General features: G+C 38.0%; 1 protein-coding gene across 2 annotated transcripts in view; it reads right to left on the bottom strand.

The window, feature by feature from the left end:
* Positions 1 to 17,728, bottom strand: part of Serpinb7 (serpin family B member 7) — a 49,836-nt gene that overhangs the window by 5,518 nt on the left and 26,590 nt on the right. For both annotated transcript variants that reach the window (XM_008840667.2, XM_008840668.2), the window contains 3 exons: positions 11,991 to 12,108; positions 9,563 to 9,705; positions 6,493 to 6,639 (listed from right to left, as the gene is read on the bottom strand). In XM_008840667.2, coding sequence (XP_008838889.1) covers positions 6,493 to 6,639; positions 9,563 to 9,705; positions 11,991 to 12,108 — 408 coding nt within the window. The remainder of the gene's footprint in view (positions 1 to 6,492; positions 6,640 to 9,562; positions 9,706 to 11,990; positions 12,109 to 17,728) is intronic.

Below are 17,728 nucleotides of genomic sequence, written 5' to 3'. Positions count from 1 at the left end.
AATGGCGCAAAAGAGAAATTAAGAAAGAAATAAAAGTATTCCTGGAATTAAATGAAAAGGACAACACAACACGACAAAACCTCTGGGACACACTGAAAAGTGTCCTTAAAGGAAATTATAGCTCTAAGTACCTACACCAAAAAGTCAGAAAGAACATAAATAAATGACTTAAAGTTGCAACTCAAGACACTTGAAAAGCAACAGCAAATGAAACCCAAACCCAGCAGACAAGAAGAAATAACAAAAATCAGGGCAGAAATTAATGAAATCGAAACAAAGAAAACAATACAAAGAATCAACAACTCCAAGAGCTGGTTCTTTGAAAAGATAAGATCAACAGACCACTAGCCCAGTTAACCAAAACAAAGAAAAAGCACCTCCAAATCAACAAAAATCAGAGATGAAAGGAGAAACATCACAACAGACACCAGAAAGATCCAGAATATTATAAGAGAATACTTTCAAAACCTATATGGTACTAAATTTGAAAACCTAAAAGAAACGGACGAAAATCTAAAAGCATGGGAACCACCAAAACTAAACCAAGAAGAGATTAACAGCTTAAACAGACCCATAACACAAAAAGAAATTGAAAGAGTAATACAAAACATCCTGACTTAAAAAAAGCCCAGGACCAGATGGATTTACAGCAGAATTCCTACCAGACATTTAAAGAAGATCTGCATCCGATACTACTTAATTTATTCAAAAAAATAGAAATCAAGGGAGAACTTCCAAATTCCTTCTATAAAGTCAGCATCACTCTAATACCAAAGCCAGGTAACACCATGATCAAGTCGGCTTTATCCCAGAGATGCAGGGATGATTTAATATACCTGAGTCAATAAACATCATAAATTATAAATGGACCAAAGAACCATATCATCATCTCAATAGATGCAGAGAAGGCCTTTGACAAAATTCAACATGCATTTATGTTCAAAGTCCTAGAGGGAATTGGACTGGAGGGAACATACCTCAACATAATTAAAGCCATATATAACAAACCCACAGACAACATCATTCTGAATGGAGAAAAACTGGAAGCATTCCCATTGAAATCAGGAGCCAGACAAGGGTGTCCACTATCCGCACTTCTCTTTGACATAGTACTTGAAACTCTTGCAAGAGCAATAAGTAAGACAAGGAAATTAAGGGATTAATAATTGGAAAAGAATTGCAGATGATATGATATTATATCTAAGGGATGCCAAAAATTGCATCAGAAAACACCTAGAAATTATTAACACTTTCAGTAAAGTGGCAGGTTACAAAATTAACCTACAAAAGTCTATAGCCTTTCTATATACCAAGAACAAGCAATCAGAGAAAGGGCACATTGAAACACTCCCGTTCACAATAGCTGCAAAAAAAAAAATATCTCAGAGTAAACCTGACCAAAGATATTAAAGAGCTCTACAATGAAAATTTTAAATCTTTAAAAAAAGAGATTGAGGAAGACATCAGAAGATGGAAGGACCTCCCATGCTCATGGATTGGAAGAATTAATATTTTGAAAATGACCATCCTACAAAAAGTCATAAACAGATTCAATGCAAGGCCAATCAAAATCCCCTTGACGTTTCTCACAGAATTGGAAAAAACTATCCTAAAATTCATATGGAAGTACAAAAGACTTTGGATAGCCAAAACAACCCTGAACACTAAGAGCAATGCCAGGGGATTACTATACCAGATTTAAAGCTGTATGACAGAGCTATAATCATAAAAACAACATGGTACTGGCACAAAAATAGACCCATAGACCAATGGAACAAAATTGAAGACCCAAATATGAGTAAATACAATTTCAGCCACCTGATATTTGACAAAGGGGCCAAGAACATTAACTGGAGGAAAGACAGCATGTTCAGCAAATGGTGCTGGCAAAACTGGATCTCCACTTGTAGAAGAATGAAACTAAACCCCTATCTTTCACTCTGCACAAAAGTCAATTCCAAATGGCTCAAAGACCTCAATGTATAGCCTGAAACTCTGAAACTATTAGAAGAAAACATTGAGAATAACCTACAAGACATAGGCGTAGGAAAGGATTTTCTAAACCAGACATCAATTGTCCAGGAAACAGGGCAATAATTAACAAATGGGACCTTATTAAACTAAAAAGCTTCTGTACATCAAAGGAGACAACCAAGGAAGCAAACAGAAAACCCACAGAATGGGAAAAATTCTTCACCAGTGACACATCAGACAGAGAGAGGTTTAATAACCAGAATTTATAACAAACTCAAAAAACAGCGAACCAAGACGAGAAGCAACCCAATTAAAAGATGGGCTAAGGAGCTGAAAAGAGAGTTCTCAAAAGAAGAAGTAAAGATGGCTATGAAACATCTTAAAAGATGTTCAACATCCCTAATAATTAGGGAAATGCAAATTAAAACCACTTTAAAATTCTACCTTACCCCAGTCAGACTGGCTAAGATCAATAGAACAAATGATACCAAGTTTTGGAGAGGATGTGGGGAAAGGGGAACACTCATCCACTGCTGGTAGGGCTGCAAACTGGTTCAACCCCTATGGAAAGCAGTGTGGAGAACTCTTAAAAAACTACAAATGAGCCTACCATTTGACCCAGTTATACCACTCCTTGGCATATACCCAAAGAACTCATCCTATCGCAGAGACACTTGTACATCCATGTTTGTTGCTGCTCTTTTCACAATAGCTAAGAGATGGAAGCAACCTAAGTATCCCTCAATTGATGAGCGGATAATGAAAATGTGGTTCTATGTTACAGTTATACAATATTTATACTATGGAGTTTTACTAAGCAGTAAAGAAAAATGAAATCATGAAATTTGCAGGTAAATGGATGGAAATAGAAACTGTTATACTAAGTGAAGTAACACAGATTCAGAAAAAAAAAAGTCATATGTTCTCCCTCATATGTGGATCCTAGAACCAGACTGTTATAAGTATGCAACCAGACATAACTACAGAAACCAGTATAATGGAAAGGAAACAGGGAAGTAAAAGGAAAAGAAATAACCTGAAAGAGAAGAACAGTAGGAAACAGGCCTTAATAAGGGAGATATGAATAAAAATTGGGTTAGTTTAAGGGAGCGGGGAGGGAAGGATATGCAAGGAACCTAGGGGATAAAGGGAAAGAAGGAGCTCAAGAGAGGTAAGACCACAGGAGAAGGGTATTATTATGGCAGAAAGGGGGGCAATGGGGGCACCTTAAGAGGGAAAACCATGATGGAGGGGTGAGACAATGTGAGAGATAAACAATGCCTAGCTAGTTTTGAAAACCAGAGAGATCCATATTACTCCTACAACCTACTGACAAATTATACATAGGAGATCAAGAAATATATGTCTAGGTAAGGTTTATGTGAGAACACCTGGTCTTTGCCTAAGATTTATCTACATGACACACAGCAATTAAAAATAGCAGACTGGTGGAACTAACCTTCTTGGGTGTTTAACAGACATACTTTGAGGTCTATAATAATTTGGTCAGAGGGACATAAAGGACAGTTTTTGCCCTTGCCCTCCTAGGTCAACTAGATCCAGGGGACTATGAGCATCTCTCAAAATGTCCTATGATGGTGGTGGGTCACCCATCCTCTTGATCAAGGAGTCTGAGGAGACCGCACCAGATGTACTTGAACCAGTGTCCAGTATATAAAGAGGAGGGTCAACACAGAGGAATCATTTCCTCCATGCTTCCAAGCGAAGCCAACCATGGTCAAGCAGGACCTTTGACTTATCTTCACATAGGTGGAACTGGTAAAAGAAAGGAGCCAGGGGCTCCTCCCAAGCCCATGTGACCCCTGAGGAACAGATCCTTAAATGACCTTAAGAGTGAAAATAAATCGGTTTATCTGGACCAACTGTGTGGCCTTAAACACCCAAAAGGAAAGTATAACCAAAGATTAAAGGGGCCAATATAATTTCATAAGAGAACATATGTATAGCTAAAGGCTACATAGCGAGCAACAATGCCAGACAGGCAATATCTCCTTCTGAGTTGTTGGCCAGGGTGGCCAAAGGGATTCCCTGATAGTAACCCAGCAGAGAACTGGGAAATTGAACAGCGGGCCCCAATCTTATCCAAAGGAATATTGACAACTGAATACCGCTAGATGAGGAACAGCTGACCCTCCTAAAACAAAGACCTCTAGATAGGCTGACTAGGTTCACCAGAAGGACAAGCAGTGGGGAATGACTGGGGGTGCCGACAACACAGCAGACAGTAGCAGGGATATCAGAGTATAAGGGCTGTAGTGGGGGGAGGGAGACTATGGGAGGGTGCTGCCTGGGAAGTGGCTCTATAAAAAAAAATTCTTCAAAGCATAAAAATTTGCTTCTTAATAACTAGTAGATGTGAAAAACGTTACCATTGAAATCTATCTGGTGACTTTATATCCATGCTCAGATGCTAAGGAGCTCAGAAAGTAAACGACTGTGACTAGTAATAATCAGGTATATAGAGATTAGAAACACATATGCATCTTAGTTTCAGTTGTATTAAAAATGAATTTTTCTGTGTGAAACTGTGTATTTTAATAATGAAATGGAGATCTTTTTCAAAGTTTAAAACCTCATTTAATTTTATGTCTTACAGGATTTATACAGAGTACAATATTGTATAACTGTATTAATTCACCTGTAAATCTAATAATTTACAGCCAATTTTGAACGAGAAGCATCTTAGCTCTAGAAATTGTTATTGAATATGTCAATGCTGTTGTTTTGAAATGCCTCTTCTAATCATTTGATTACGAAATAAATAATTAAATAATAATAATTAGTAGATGTGAAAAACATTACCATTGAAATCTACCTGATGACTTTATATCCGTGCTCAGATGCCAAGGAGCTCAGAAAGTAACCTACTGTGACTAGTAATAACCAGTTATATAGAGATTAGAAATGCACGTGCATTTTAGTGTTAATTTGTGTTGAAAGTGAATTTTTCTGTATGAAACTGTGTATTTTAATAATGAAATGGAGATCTTTTTAAAGGTTAAAACCTCATTTAATTTTATGTCTTATAGGGTTTATATTGAGTAAAATATTGTATAACTGTAACAATTCAACTGTAAACCTAAAATTTAACAGCCAATTTTGAAAAAGATGCATCTTAGCTCAGAAAATTGTTATATTGAATATGTCAATGCTGTTGTAATGAAATGCTTCTCCTAAGTACGTGGTTATTAAATAAATAATAAACTGAAAAAAAATTATAAAAGTTTTAATTCTATACATTCTTTCTAATTTCTAATTATTCTATATTAAGGCCCTTATTTTCCAAATTAAAGCATGACAAATATTTAAATTTATATTAGATTTTCTTTGTGTAGCTAAAATACATACACACACACACAAACACACACACACAGATACACGTTTGCATATATGTATTGGACAGGCTAAAGTCCATGCTCTTTTTCCTTTCTCACATCGATATCAATGCTGTAAGTTTCACATGAGATAACGAGTAAAATGTAGAACACATGGTCAGGCATGTGGCAGTTACTTAATACAGTGCCTACTATTCCTTTGGTGGGGGTAGGAAGCAAAGAATGGAGAGGAGACCAATCCATTGCTCTGGCAGTGCAGGCCATAATATCCAAGAATCAAGTTCAGAAGGAGGAAAAGAGAGAGCAAACTGAAAGAAGAGCAGGATCTTAGAAACAAAGGTGACACCTGGCTTGCAGAGTCTCCAACAGCTCTCTACCCCTTGCACTGTGCTGGTCTGATTCTCCTGTGATGTCAGTCTCAGTGTAACTCCTAACCTCTGTTTTATACAAGGTGAGATTACGTTTAAACTCTCAAGGGCTCAAGATTCCTTCATGTCATGCTTCCCTAAATATACTTAAAGTTCCAATAACATTTAAAATACAATTTTCATGGTCAATCATTCAAAACCCCCTAAACCCATGCACTTTGAAAATCATAGCTGAAATTTGAGGGGATTACATTTTTACAATTATTCAGTAACTATTATGATAAACTGAGATAAGCCCATCTCATCACCTATAAAGTGTCTGGCACTAAATAGTCCTTAAATATTTGTCAGCAATGAATACATGAGTAAATAGCTAATATCTTAACAATCTGAACTCATAAAGCTATGGATACAATCAAAGGGATGGAGAAAATGGTCAGTGATTAAGAAGCTGCAGTACAAGTTTGAGGACTAGAGATACAATTCTCGGAACCAACATAAAATGTGAATAGGTGTGGAAGTCTGCCTGGAATTCCCATCTGGGGAGGTTGAGATGGGGCTCACCAGAACAAGCTGGTTAATGAGTGAGACGAACCATATCAGTGAGCTCTGGCTTTGATTGAGGGATGCCGCCTCCACATAGAAAAGTATCACAGACATTTACCCCTACATACCCACATGCCACAAACACGAATACACACATATGAACAGTACATATACAGATACAAAAATCCATAATCAAGAGCATCCTGCATACATTATTCCCTGAAGTGGAAGGGACAACAGTAACTTACTTGAGATAGATCATTCTCAGGCAGCATAATGTACATGCTTATGCCACCTTGATATGGGAGCTCAAGAACCTGCATGGGTGGGTCCTGAATTGTAGACAAATTGAACCTCTGTTCTTGATGCATCATAGCAACTGCTTTTCCGGGACACTGGAAGTCAAATCACAAAAAGTTATTTACAATCCCATGTCTTCTTACTGACCAAATACACATATAAATACTGGACTGGATCAGTCAACCTTGTAGATTTTTCTGATATGTTGCCAGTACTGGCTGCATGATACATTCATCTTAGTGGTAAAGGTACAGACTTTGTGTTACATCCTGAGTTAAAAAATTTCCCCTGAGGTAAGTCACTTCATTTCTCTTCCCCCAGTTCCTCATCCACAAAATAGAGATGGCAACAGTGCCCCACTGCACAGGGTATAGCCAATATTCAGAAGATATACTAAGTATAAACTTAGTATAAGTAATGAGCAATTATTAAAATGAAAATATCAATGTGGTTGACTTTTTCCCCTTTTCAGAAACAAAATACAGACTAGAGTTGTCAAAATATATGTAATTCAAGAATGAAGTCTTAGAGGGCTGGAGAGATGGATCAGTGGTTCAACACTTGCTGCTCTTGCAGAGGACCCAGCATTGGTTCCCAGCACCAACACAGCAGTTTACAACTGTCTGTAAATCCAGTGCCAGGGATATCTGGACTTCATGGGCACCAGGCATAAAAATAAATTAGTCCATTAGTTAAATTTTAAAAGCAAATGAAATCAGTTGGGCAGGGTGACATGTACTTTTAACCCCAGCACTCTGGAGGCAGAGACAGGCAGACCTATATGAAAACAAGGCAAGCCTGCGAAGGCCTATATAGGGAGCTCCAGGACAGCTGGGGCTACATAGTGAGACCTGGCCTAAAAAATAAAAAATCCGAAAGAGCAAAAACAAACAAACAAACAAACAAACAAACAAAAAACCCTGAAGTCTTAGAAAAAGTTAAAATTCCTATAAAATCGTTGATAATATGTTAATTAACTTAAGGAAAGAAAACATGCTAACTCTTATCTTGAAGATACCATTTATATTTTGGAATACCTTACAGGTTTAATAAACTATCTTTTTCCTCTTGATACTATCATGGACAAACTTAAGAACATTACTGTAATGTCACATTTTAAGATAAAGCATCTACATGGAAGAACAGTTCTCTGTCTTTGAACCAAAAGTTTATCTCCCTCTGGTAAAAAAATAAAAATGTCCTTTTAAACTTACAGTCTAATTTTCAGAAAGAACATGCAGGGAGCAGCAAACAATGCATTTGCCCAGTGAGAAAGATAAGAACTGAGCTTGTGACAAGTGGGGGCTGGGATGCCTTGGCCATATGGTAACATATCTGCACTGATGCAGAGAAAAAGTCATGTATGCTCTAAAAATATTTCACTAACTTTATTTTTAATGTTTTCATCATCTAGACTTTCATATAATATATTTCAATCATATTCACGCCTCTCCCTTTCTGTCCGCACCTTATTACTCTCTGACTTCATGTCCTCTATTATTATTTGCTATTTTCTATTTTCTATGGAGTCCAATCTGTGTTTCTTACGTGTTCTTGGACATGGGTCTCTCCCTTAGGGACTGATCAACCTACCAGGTATCACACCAGTAAGGAAATTTATTTCACTTTTTTTTTTTTTTTTTTTTTTTTTTTTTGATGGAGTCCAATCTGTGTTTCTTACGTTTTTTTGGGCATGGGTCCCTCCCTTGGGGGCTAAACAACTTTCCAGGTATCCCCCCATAAAGGAAATTTTTTTCCCTTTTTTTTTTTTTTGTCTTTTTGAGGCAGGGTCTCCCTGTAGCCCCAGCTGGCCTAGAACTCTCTATGTAGAGCAGACTGGCCTTGAACTCACAGAGGTCCGCCTGCCTTTGCCTCCTGAGTGCTGGAATTAAAGGCATGTGCCACCATGCCTGACTATTTCAGTAACTTTTAATAGATGGTACCAACTCTGAAATCAAGACTGCATAGTCTACCCTTCCACAAAGCTGTCACACAGGGAGTACAGGCCAGCAGGAAGAATGCATAGAGCAATGTTTATTATAAGGTAATACTTTTTCAGAATAAAAATTTCATTAGAACAAAAATAAAACAATCCAGGAGACAGGAATGCTGTTTGTCTTTACTGTTAAAAATGAGGCATCCAGTGCAGCTAATGAGGGGAGGCATTGATAGAAGAAGGAAACAAAACTTCACAAACCGTGTTAATCCCAGCCACCAGAGTGCCAATAAATACTACCTGATATGTTTCTTACGGCAGTCAGAAGATAACACAGGCCAGAGCTGTGCTTTATTGTGATTTATTGTATTTCGTGATTTTTTCATACACAATATTCAAAATATTTCTTTGCTCATCTCTTTCTCCTCAAAGAAACACTCATATGAGGAACTTGCTCTATCAAGTTTTGGACTCTCTTGTATGAACATACATCAGGACTGACCATTAGTCCAAGGCAGGCCACGAAAGGCAAGTCAGTGTGGCTGAGCCTGGTGTGCATCCTCATCCCTGTCCTACTCTCTGAATTGGCTTCTCATTCCTCCCAGAGGTACCATGCCTTCAGACAGCCTGCTTGGGTTAACATTTATTTCCAGTCTCCTCACTCAGTCACACTGATCACTAAGTGTTATCAGGGCTCAGTACTTCCAGGTATAAATTTCTTCTGTGGGACAATATATAAAGACTATTTCAATAGGAATTTTTAACTACTAAACTTGCATTTTAAAAATATGTAACAAATAAAACTAAGACCAAGTTTTAATGTAACCCTATTTCTCCACATCTGATATAAAATGTAAATGAATTTTAGACTTACCTAATCACTTTAAGTCACATTGGGCAGGGCAAAATATTTCACTTGCTTTAGACAATAAAGCAGCTTCTATAAATCAAGAGCGGGATCTTAACATGGTGGGCAATGCAGAAGAAATGCGTAAAGCAACTGTGAACTCTGAAAAATACCACAGTTCACACAAAGGAATACTATTGGGGAAAAGTTCCTTAAACTTTGTAGATTTACATACCGTGGGAGATCTGAAATGGCATTTTAGGGTCTCATTCTTGGTGAAGGCCGATTTCCACTTGCCTTTGAAGTAGACAGCATTCACTAGTACCATGACCGCAGAGGAGCTGAGGCTGCCATCGCCTAATACCTTCCTGATTTTGCCTTTTGAAAGTAAGTTGAAGGAAATAATGTTATACTTACTGTAAAACTTTTTTTTAAGTGTGCTGAAGGACCACTAATATCATGACGATTTTCTTAACACATCATCATTATGATATAAACAATAATCTGTCAGCAATAAGCATGTCTAGCCCTTTCTAAATCCTTTTAGTATTTGGTTCAAAGCTCATAAAGTCTTTATAAAATTGGTGCTACTATTGTTTTGGTTTCTGTCAAGGAAGCTGAAGCACAGGAAGATTAATTCATTCAGTCAGTCACATAACAAGAAAACATTTGTAACCTCTATTCCCACGTGATCTTTGCCATTCAGGGACTTTAGTGTCCACAGGGACCCTGCCCCTCCATCCCAGAGTCAACCAGTATCACAGCCTCTTAGCCTCATACAGATTCAAATGGGAAAGCTTGAGATTAAGAACTCAAGCATCAGGGCCAGAGAGATAGCTCAGCAGTTAAGAACACTGGCTGTTCTTTCAGAAGACCTAGGTTCGAATCCCAGCACCCACATGGCAGCTAACAACTGTCTGTAACTCCAGTTCCAGGGGATTCAACAGCCTCTTCTGTCCTCCACCGGCATTGCACAACACATGTGCACTTACCTACATGCAGGCAATACATGCATACACATAAAATAAAAATAACAATTAGAAAATCAACTTGTGCATCACTGAAGGCACTCCAACCTTCAGTTGCTTTTCCAAAACACAAAAGAAATTCATACATCAGAAAGAGTGACAGACAAATATTCCAAAAGAATATGGCCACAGCCACACAAATACCAGAATTTGATCAGAAACAAACAGTTCAAGAAGTTTCTTAGAATTTAATAACAAACACAGAAACCTACTTTTGGACTGTGTTAAAGACATCACAACAGAAGTGAAACCCGAGAAGTTCATCTGTTCAGAGCATTTTGTGGAAAAATATTTAAATGACTCAGAGAATAACCATGAAACTTTAGTAATATCGTATTCAACAGAACAAAGCCCTGTCAGATCAGGACACCTTGGCCAATGAGAGTGGAGCAGTCCTGACAGATGGAGTTGACTGAAACCTTGCCCACAGCTCTTCACTGGACATGAGGGTTCATCAGGTTGAACCCCTGAAAGCAACAGGTATTATGTTAAACTATGTGTCATGACTATACATTGAATGGAAACAGAAATATTCAAAATAAAAAGTCTTACTCCAGTGAAAATGGTAAGATTGACTCTTGTGAAAACATTAAAACTCAGGTGTTTAGTCATGTTGATTAGAGAAAGAAATCAATTTGTTTGTGATTTAATTTTATACACAAAGTATATATCCACTTATACGTAAGATAGAAAACATTACTAAAAGTAAAATAAATGGAAACAACACTGAAGAAACAAACAAAACATGGCAATAGGATTCCTACCTGGAAAGGCAGTCCGCAGAGCTCCTTTATTGCACCGACTAGGGATGAAACTGCCACTTATGTAGACATTAGCTCCCAGTCAGCTAAAAGGACTAATTCCTTCCATTTCACATTATGAGATTTTTTTTAGACACCATCCTTTATTCTGGGTACTTAAATTGCAACAATGAAAGCCACTGTCCATGCCATGACTGAACTCATGAAAGCCACGGTCCCTGACATCACTGAATTTTTTGTCACAAACCAGACTCAACAACCAAGAAAGCAGTTGTGATGTGCTATATTTTTATCTTTTTTAATCTTTTGTTGAAGAATATGAACTAGCTGTGCCTACCCAAAGTTTCTCATGAACTATTTGGGATGAACACTGTTTATGTGATCCAGATCTTCCCTCGGGATTGAGGGGCTTTTTTGTTTTTGCTTTTGTTTTAATATTTTTATTGAATATTGTGAATTTCACACAATATATTTTTATCATATTTAGACCCCCTCCCCCATATGCACCCCTCTGATAACCTCCTTCCTGATTTCATGTACTCTGTCATATATGTTAAGGCCTATCAATCCACATTTGTGTCCCCAAATGTCTTTGAGTGTGCATCTACTCACTAGAGCCTGGCCAACCTATCTAGTGTCACATCCTTAGAGAAAATAAATATGATATAATATTGTGATGAAGAGAATTTTTAAAATATTGAGATTAATTGAATCACATTTCAGACAAATACTAATTTTAAGTAACAGTGATCTATATTTTAGATTAGGAGATGCTATTTATTCTTTACAGAAACATTCCTACCTTTCAAATGGACAGTTATTAATAGTCATATGAAACTGCAAATATTATAGAAAAGGAGGCAATTGTACTTACCACGTGTCTCATTTTCAATCCATTTATTAATTTTGTATCTGGTGACTTCTATATCATTTGTGAAGTCAACTCTTTCCACTTTAGCATTATATAATTTTTCAGCACAGTTAATGTAGTTCTGTAAATAAAAATATAGCTCTTGTACATACAAATCACCTCCAACTAAGCATATGAGGCATATTTATATATTTTTTAAATTTAATTTATGTGTATGAGTGTATTGCCTGCATGCATGTAAGTGCACCCATGTCTTGCAATGCCTGCAAAGGTCAGAAGAAGGCCTCAGATCCTCTGGAACTGGAGTTACAGACCATTGTTAGCCACCATGTGGGTGCTGGGAATCAAACCCAGGTCCTCTGCAAGAGCAGCCAGTGCTCTTAACCACAGAGCCAGCTGTCCAGTCTCCAATAGAGATATATATTTTTTAACTCTTTTAACTTGTCTCTTGATTTCTACTGCCTTATTCAAGGATTCAACTCTGTTCCAAAATGAAAAAAATATGTCCCAAATTATAGAAATATGGATAGAAGGAAATCAGTAACTTGAAGGTGCATTTACAGAGGAAATGCACTCTATTGAATCAACTTTATTTGGATTGGACTGTGTGATGAGAGCCGAGCCTACTGCCTTGGCTTTACCACAACTTCTTGTAAATACCCAAATCCCCTCCTTATTGGCCACCCTTCTCACAGGTCCTAGCCTACAAGGCTGTGCTCTCTGTAACCCACTTACCTTGTTTCTAGTCCTTTCCTTTCATACCCTGCACTCTTCCCACACTCAGTTCCTCATAATTCCTCAAAAGTTCCATCCATGTGTCCTCCTTATCTCAAGTCTTTGAACAATGTTGCTTCCACCTACAACATTCCTTATGTTCCATGATTATCTTACCCATTTTCTAAGCACCGTCATCTCCCCTTGGAAGGTATCCTCCCTAGGTCCCTCCTGTGGCTTATAACAATCACTTTATTTTCATTTTCATTTTTAAGGAAAAATAGTATTTACATATTTTCTTAGTTAAAAACAATTTATTTTTACCATCCTAACCATTTCCAAATATACGTTTCCCATCCAGATCACTCACTCCCATAATGTGAAGCTTGCAGCCCCTGCAACCCCTTGCTGGTCTGGCATCCAAGGCTGTCCTTCATTTGGACCCATTTGAAATTTGCCACACTCTCTGGTGAAAACCCTAAACTCCAGCAAGGCCAGGGACTGTGGCCTCCACATGCCCACATCCCATCCCTGTCTCCTGCAGGATGAGATTATCTGTCTAATGCAAACTTTATGTGTAATTTTTATGGATTGGACTCTTTTCAGATTAATTCTTGCATCTGTCCATCTATCCATCTATCCATCCACCCAAACACTAGTTACAAAGAATAGTTTTAAAAGTCAATCCTAGCCCCAAGAAGTTAATATTTTAAATGCAATATATCAGCAAGAAAGAGGGATCAGGAGCTGGGGCATTACCTAGGAACTGTTGTTCTCTACCACTTCCAGGCAGTCCTGGAGGAGTCAAAAACCAGTAAGGCATTTACATATTTTCTACAAGTCTAGATAGCATGCCATGCCAATCTCTTTCCAACACTATTATTCATAATTTCAAAAAGAGACATCAGGTCTTGGAGATGGCCCACCAGCTAAGAGCATTGTCAGCTCTGCTGAGGACCTGGATTTAAGTCCCAGCACCCACGTGAAGGCTAACAACCATTCATAAGTTCAGTTCCAAAGGATTTGACACCCTCTTCTTACCTCCTCAAACACTACACTTATGCACTCACCTCCTCATGACAACAGATGCACTTCCATGCTTGCAAGCAATATATTCATATACATAAAATAAAAATAATCAATTTTTTAAAAGGAGACATGAAACACTGGCATAAAGAATAAAGTTTGCAAGTATTTGCTCACCTCCCTCTGCTTCCCTGGGCTGCACAACCTGCCAGCCTCTCTCCTGGGTAAGTCCATCAGCACCCACCATGCCTTGACTCCCCCAGCCTCATTCACCCTCAAACCTCCCTCACCTGTCTCTCCTCCTAGCCTGGGTACTGTACCATTTCTTGTCTTGGCACCCCAGACACTGGGGCTGACTTCTCCACCAGAACCACCACTGCTTCCTGATCCTTTGCATCCAGATGAACCCAATTCCTTCTCACGGTCCCCAGGAGCCTTCTGGGCCTGGTCCTGCCCTCACCTCCCTCTGCTTCCCTGGGCTGCACAAACTGCCAGCCTCTTTTCTGGGTAAGTCCATCAGTGCCCACCACGCCTTGATTCCCCCAGCCTCATTTACCCTCCCAGCTACCCCACGTCCATCTCTCATCCAAGCCGGGGTCCTGGCCCAGGTACTGGCCCATTTCTTGTCTTGGCACCCAAAAACACCAGAGCTGACCTCTCTGATTGGAGCCACCACTGCTTCGTGAACTTTTGCAGCCAGACCAATCCAGTTCCGCCCTGCAGTCCCCAGGAGTCCTTGGGACCTCTTCCCATCCCCACCATCTCTTGGCATCCCTGGGTGGCACAGCCACCAGCTGCCTAAGACCATCATCTTTCCTGGGAGCTGCTCTCAGGCCAGTCCAACTCCCAAATTCCTGAGGACAACATCTTTCCTGGAGGGATCCAGACCTTAGGAGAAAGCCTGAGAGCATCTGATCTTCATTTGACTTGGGCCTCTTGGGAACTCCTGAAAACAAAAGCAATTTGGCCACTCCAATATAAAATCAAAATATGGAACAGCAAGCTTAGATGAACCAGCTTTTCATGCAACAAAAGTAAACCACAAAGGCAGAAAAAGTTTACAAAAAGAAGCAGACCTAAACTTGAAGGCTTGAGTCTCACACAAGAATCATAAACTACAAAAGAAATTCATATGTCAAAACCACAGAGAAAAAATAATAACATGAAAACCAAATTAACATATCTCCACCAAATATCAATAGTTCTCTAGAGGAGTACAATGAGAAGTCCCTAGAGATAATTCAGGACATGGAACTGAAAAGAACAGTTATAAACATGGTAGAAGAATTCAGTGAATTTAAAGAACACACAAAGAAATCAAATAACTGAAGGAAGATAGGGATAAGCTTCTGAATAAATTCAGAAAAGAGATAGAAATATTGAAGATCAGTCAGGCTGAAATGAAGAAGGAAGTGAAACACTCAGTAAGCCAATTAGAAGTGACAGGGGAAAACCTCGCCAATAGGATGAACAAAATGGAAAACAGAGTATCAAGACTGGAAGATAAAGAGGACGGACTAGGCCATGCAAGCAAAAATTATGAAAAATTTAAGAAATCACAAGAATGGAATATGCAGGAATTGTGTGACACCATAAAAAGACCAAACTTATGAATCATAGGCATACAGGAAGGAGAAGAATCTCAGGATAATGGTATGGACCAGATCTTCAACAGAATTGTAGAAGAAAATTTCCCCAAATTAAGGAAAGATATGCCTATACAAATACAAAAAGCATATAGAACACCAAATACACAGGACCAGAAAAGAAACTCTCCACAGCACATCATAGTAAAAACACTAAACATACAGTACAAAGAGACAATACTGAAAGCTGCAAAAGAAAAACAACAAATCACATATAAAGGAAAACCCATTAGGATTACAGCTGACTTTTCAGTGCAAACTATGAAAGCCAGAAGAGCCTGGACCAAAGTATTCCTAGTTTTAAATGACCACAGATGCCAACCCAGATTACTATACCCAGCCAAAATGTCTATTATAGTTGAAGGGGAAAGAAAAATCTTCCATGACATAAAAGGCTGAAGGAATTCAGATCCACAAAACCAGCCCTGCAGAGTTCTGGAAGCAATACAAAGAGCTGAAGAAATCAATGACTATACCCAAGGGATTTCAGAAAGAAATCCAACGAAGGTATAACTGTGGGAAAGTACAGCTATATAAAGCATGTGAAGAGAAATAAAAATGACAGGATTCAATGCACATCTTTCATTAATAACTTAAAATATCAATGGACTGAACTCTCCAGTCAAAAGACATAGACTAGGTGAATGGATTAAGAAACAAAACCCATCTTTTTGTTGTCTGCAAGAAACTCATCTAATTTTCAAGGACAGGTGCTACCTTAAGGTGAAAAGATGGAAAGAAATATAACAAGCAAACAGTACTAAAAAAAAGCAGGCATAACAATTCTAATATCTGAAAAAGCAGACTTTAAACTAAAACTAATCAGAAGAGATAAAGAGGGCCACTTCATTCTGATTGAAGGAACAATAAATCAAGAAGATATTACAATCATGAACATATATTCACCAAGCTCTGGTGCACCCAACTTCATAAAAACAATACTACAGGACTTTAAGACCCAAATTAACCCCAACTCATTAATAGTAGGGGACTTCAATACCCCACTATCTCCATTAGATAGGTCAACAGGCCAGAGACTTAACAGAGAGACATCTGAATTAAACAAAACCATGTATCAAATGGACCTAACAGACATCTACCGAGTATTCTACCCAAGTACCAAAGGATATACTTTCTATTCAGTGCCCCATTGAACCTTCTCTAAAATCAACCATATACTGGAGCACGAAAGAAACCTCAACAAATACAAAAAGATTGACATAATGCATTCTATCAGACCACAATGTAATAAAGCTTAAAATCAACACCAAAAGAAGCCCTGGACACAACTTGAACACATGGAGATTAAACAACACACTCATGAATGATAAATGGGTCAAAAGAGAAATTAAGAAAGAAATAAAAGATTTCATGGAACTAAATGAAAAGGACAATACAATACAACAAATCCTCTGGGACATGCTGAAAGCTGTCCTTAGAGGGAATTTTATAGCTCTATGGTCCCTATATTAAAAAATCAGAAAAAATACAAATATATAACTCAACATTGCAATTTGAGACACTTGAAGAGCAACAAATGAAACCCAAACCCAGCAGACAAGAAGAAACAACAAAAATATGAGCAGAAATTAATGAAATTGAAACAAAGAAAAAAATACAAAGAATCAATCAAGCCAAGAGCTAGTTCTTTGAAAAGATAAACAAGATTGACAGACTGCTAGCCCAGTTAACCCAAAGAAAGAAAGAGCACCTCCAAATCAACAAAACCAGCAATTAAAGGGGAAACATCACAACAGATACCAGAAAGACACAGAACATTATAAGGGAATACTTTAAATACCTATATGCTACTAAATTTGAAAACCTAAAAAAAAATGGATGGGTATCTAAAAGTATTGGAACCACCAAAAGTAAACCAAGAAGAGATTAACATCTTAAATAGACCCATAACACAAAAAGAACTTGAAACGGTAATACAAAACATCCGGACTGAAAAAAGCCCAGGACCAGACGGATTTACAGCAGAATTCTACCAGACATTTACAGAAGATCTACATCCAATACTACTTAATTTATTCAAAAAGATAGAAATGGAGGGAGAACTTCCAAATTCCTTCTATGAAGCCAGGATCACTCTAATACCAAAGCCAGGTAAAGATACAACCAAAAAAGAAAACTATAAACCCGTATCCTTAATGAACATAGATGCAAAAACTCTCAACAAGATCCTTGCAAACCACATATGACACACATCAGAAACATCACTCACCATGATCAGGTAGGCTTTATCCCAGAGACGGAGGGCTGGTTCAATATACGTAAGTCAATAAATGTCATTAATATATAAAAGGACTCAAAGACAAAAACCACATTGTCATTTCAATAGATGCAAAA

The sequence above is a fragment of the Nannospalax galili genome, unplaced genomic scaffold, assembly GCF_000622305.1.
Source record: "Nannospalax galili isolate Female #2095 unplaced genomic scaffold, S.galili_v1.0 scaffold298, whole genome shotgun sequence".
Taxonomy (NCBI): Eukaryota; Metazoa; Chordata; class Mammalia; order Rodentia; family Spalacidae; genus Nannospalax; species Nannospalax galili.
This window is presented reverse-complemented; position numbering and strand designations above follow the sequence as displayed.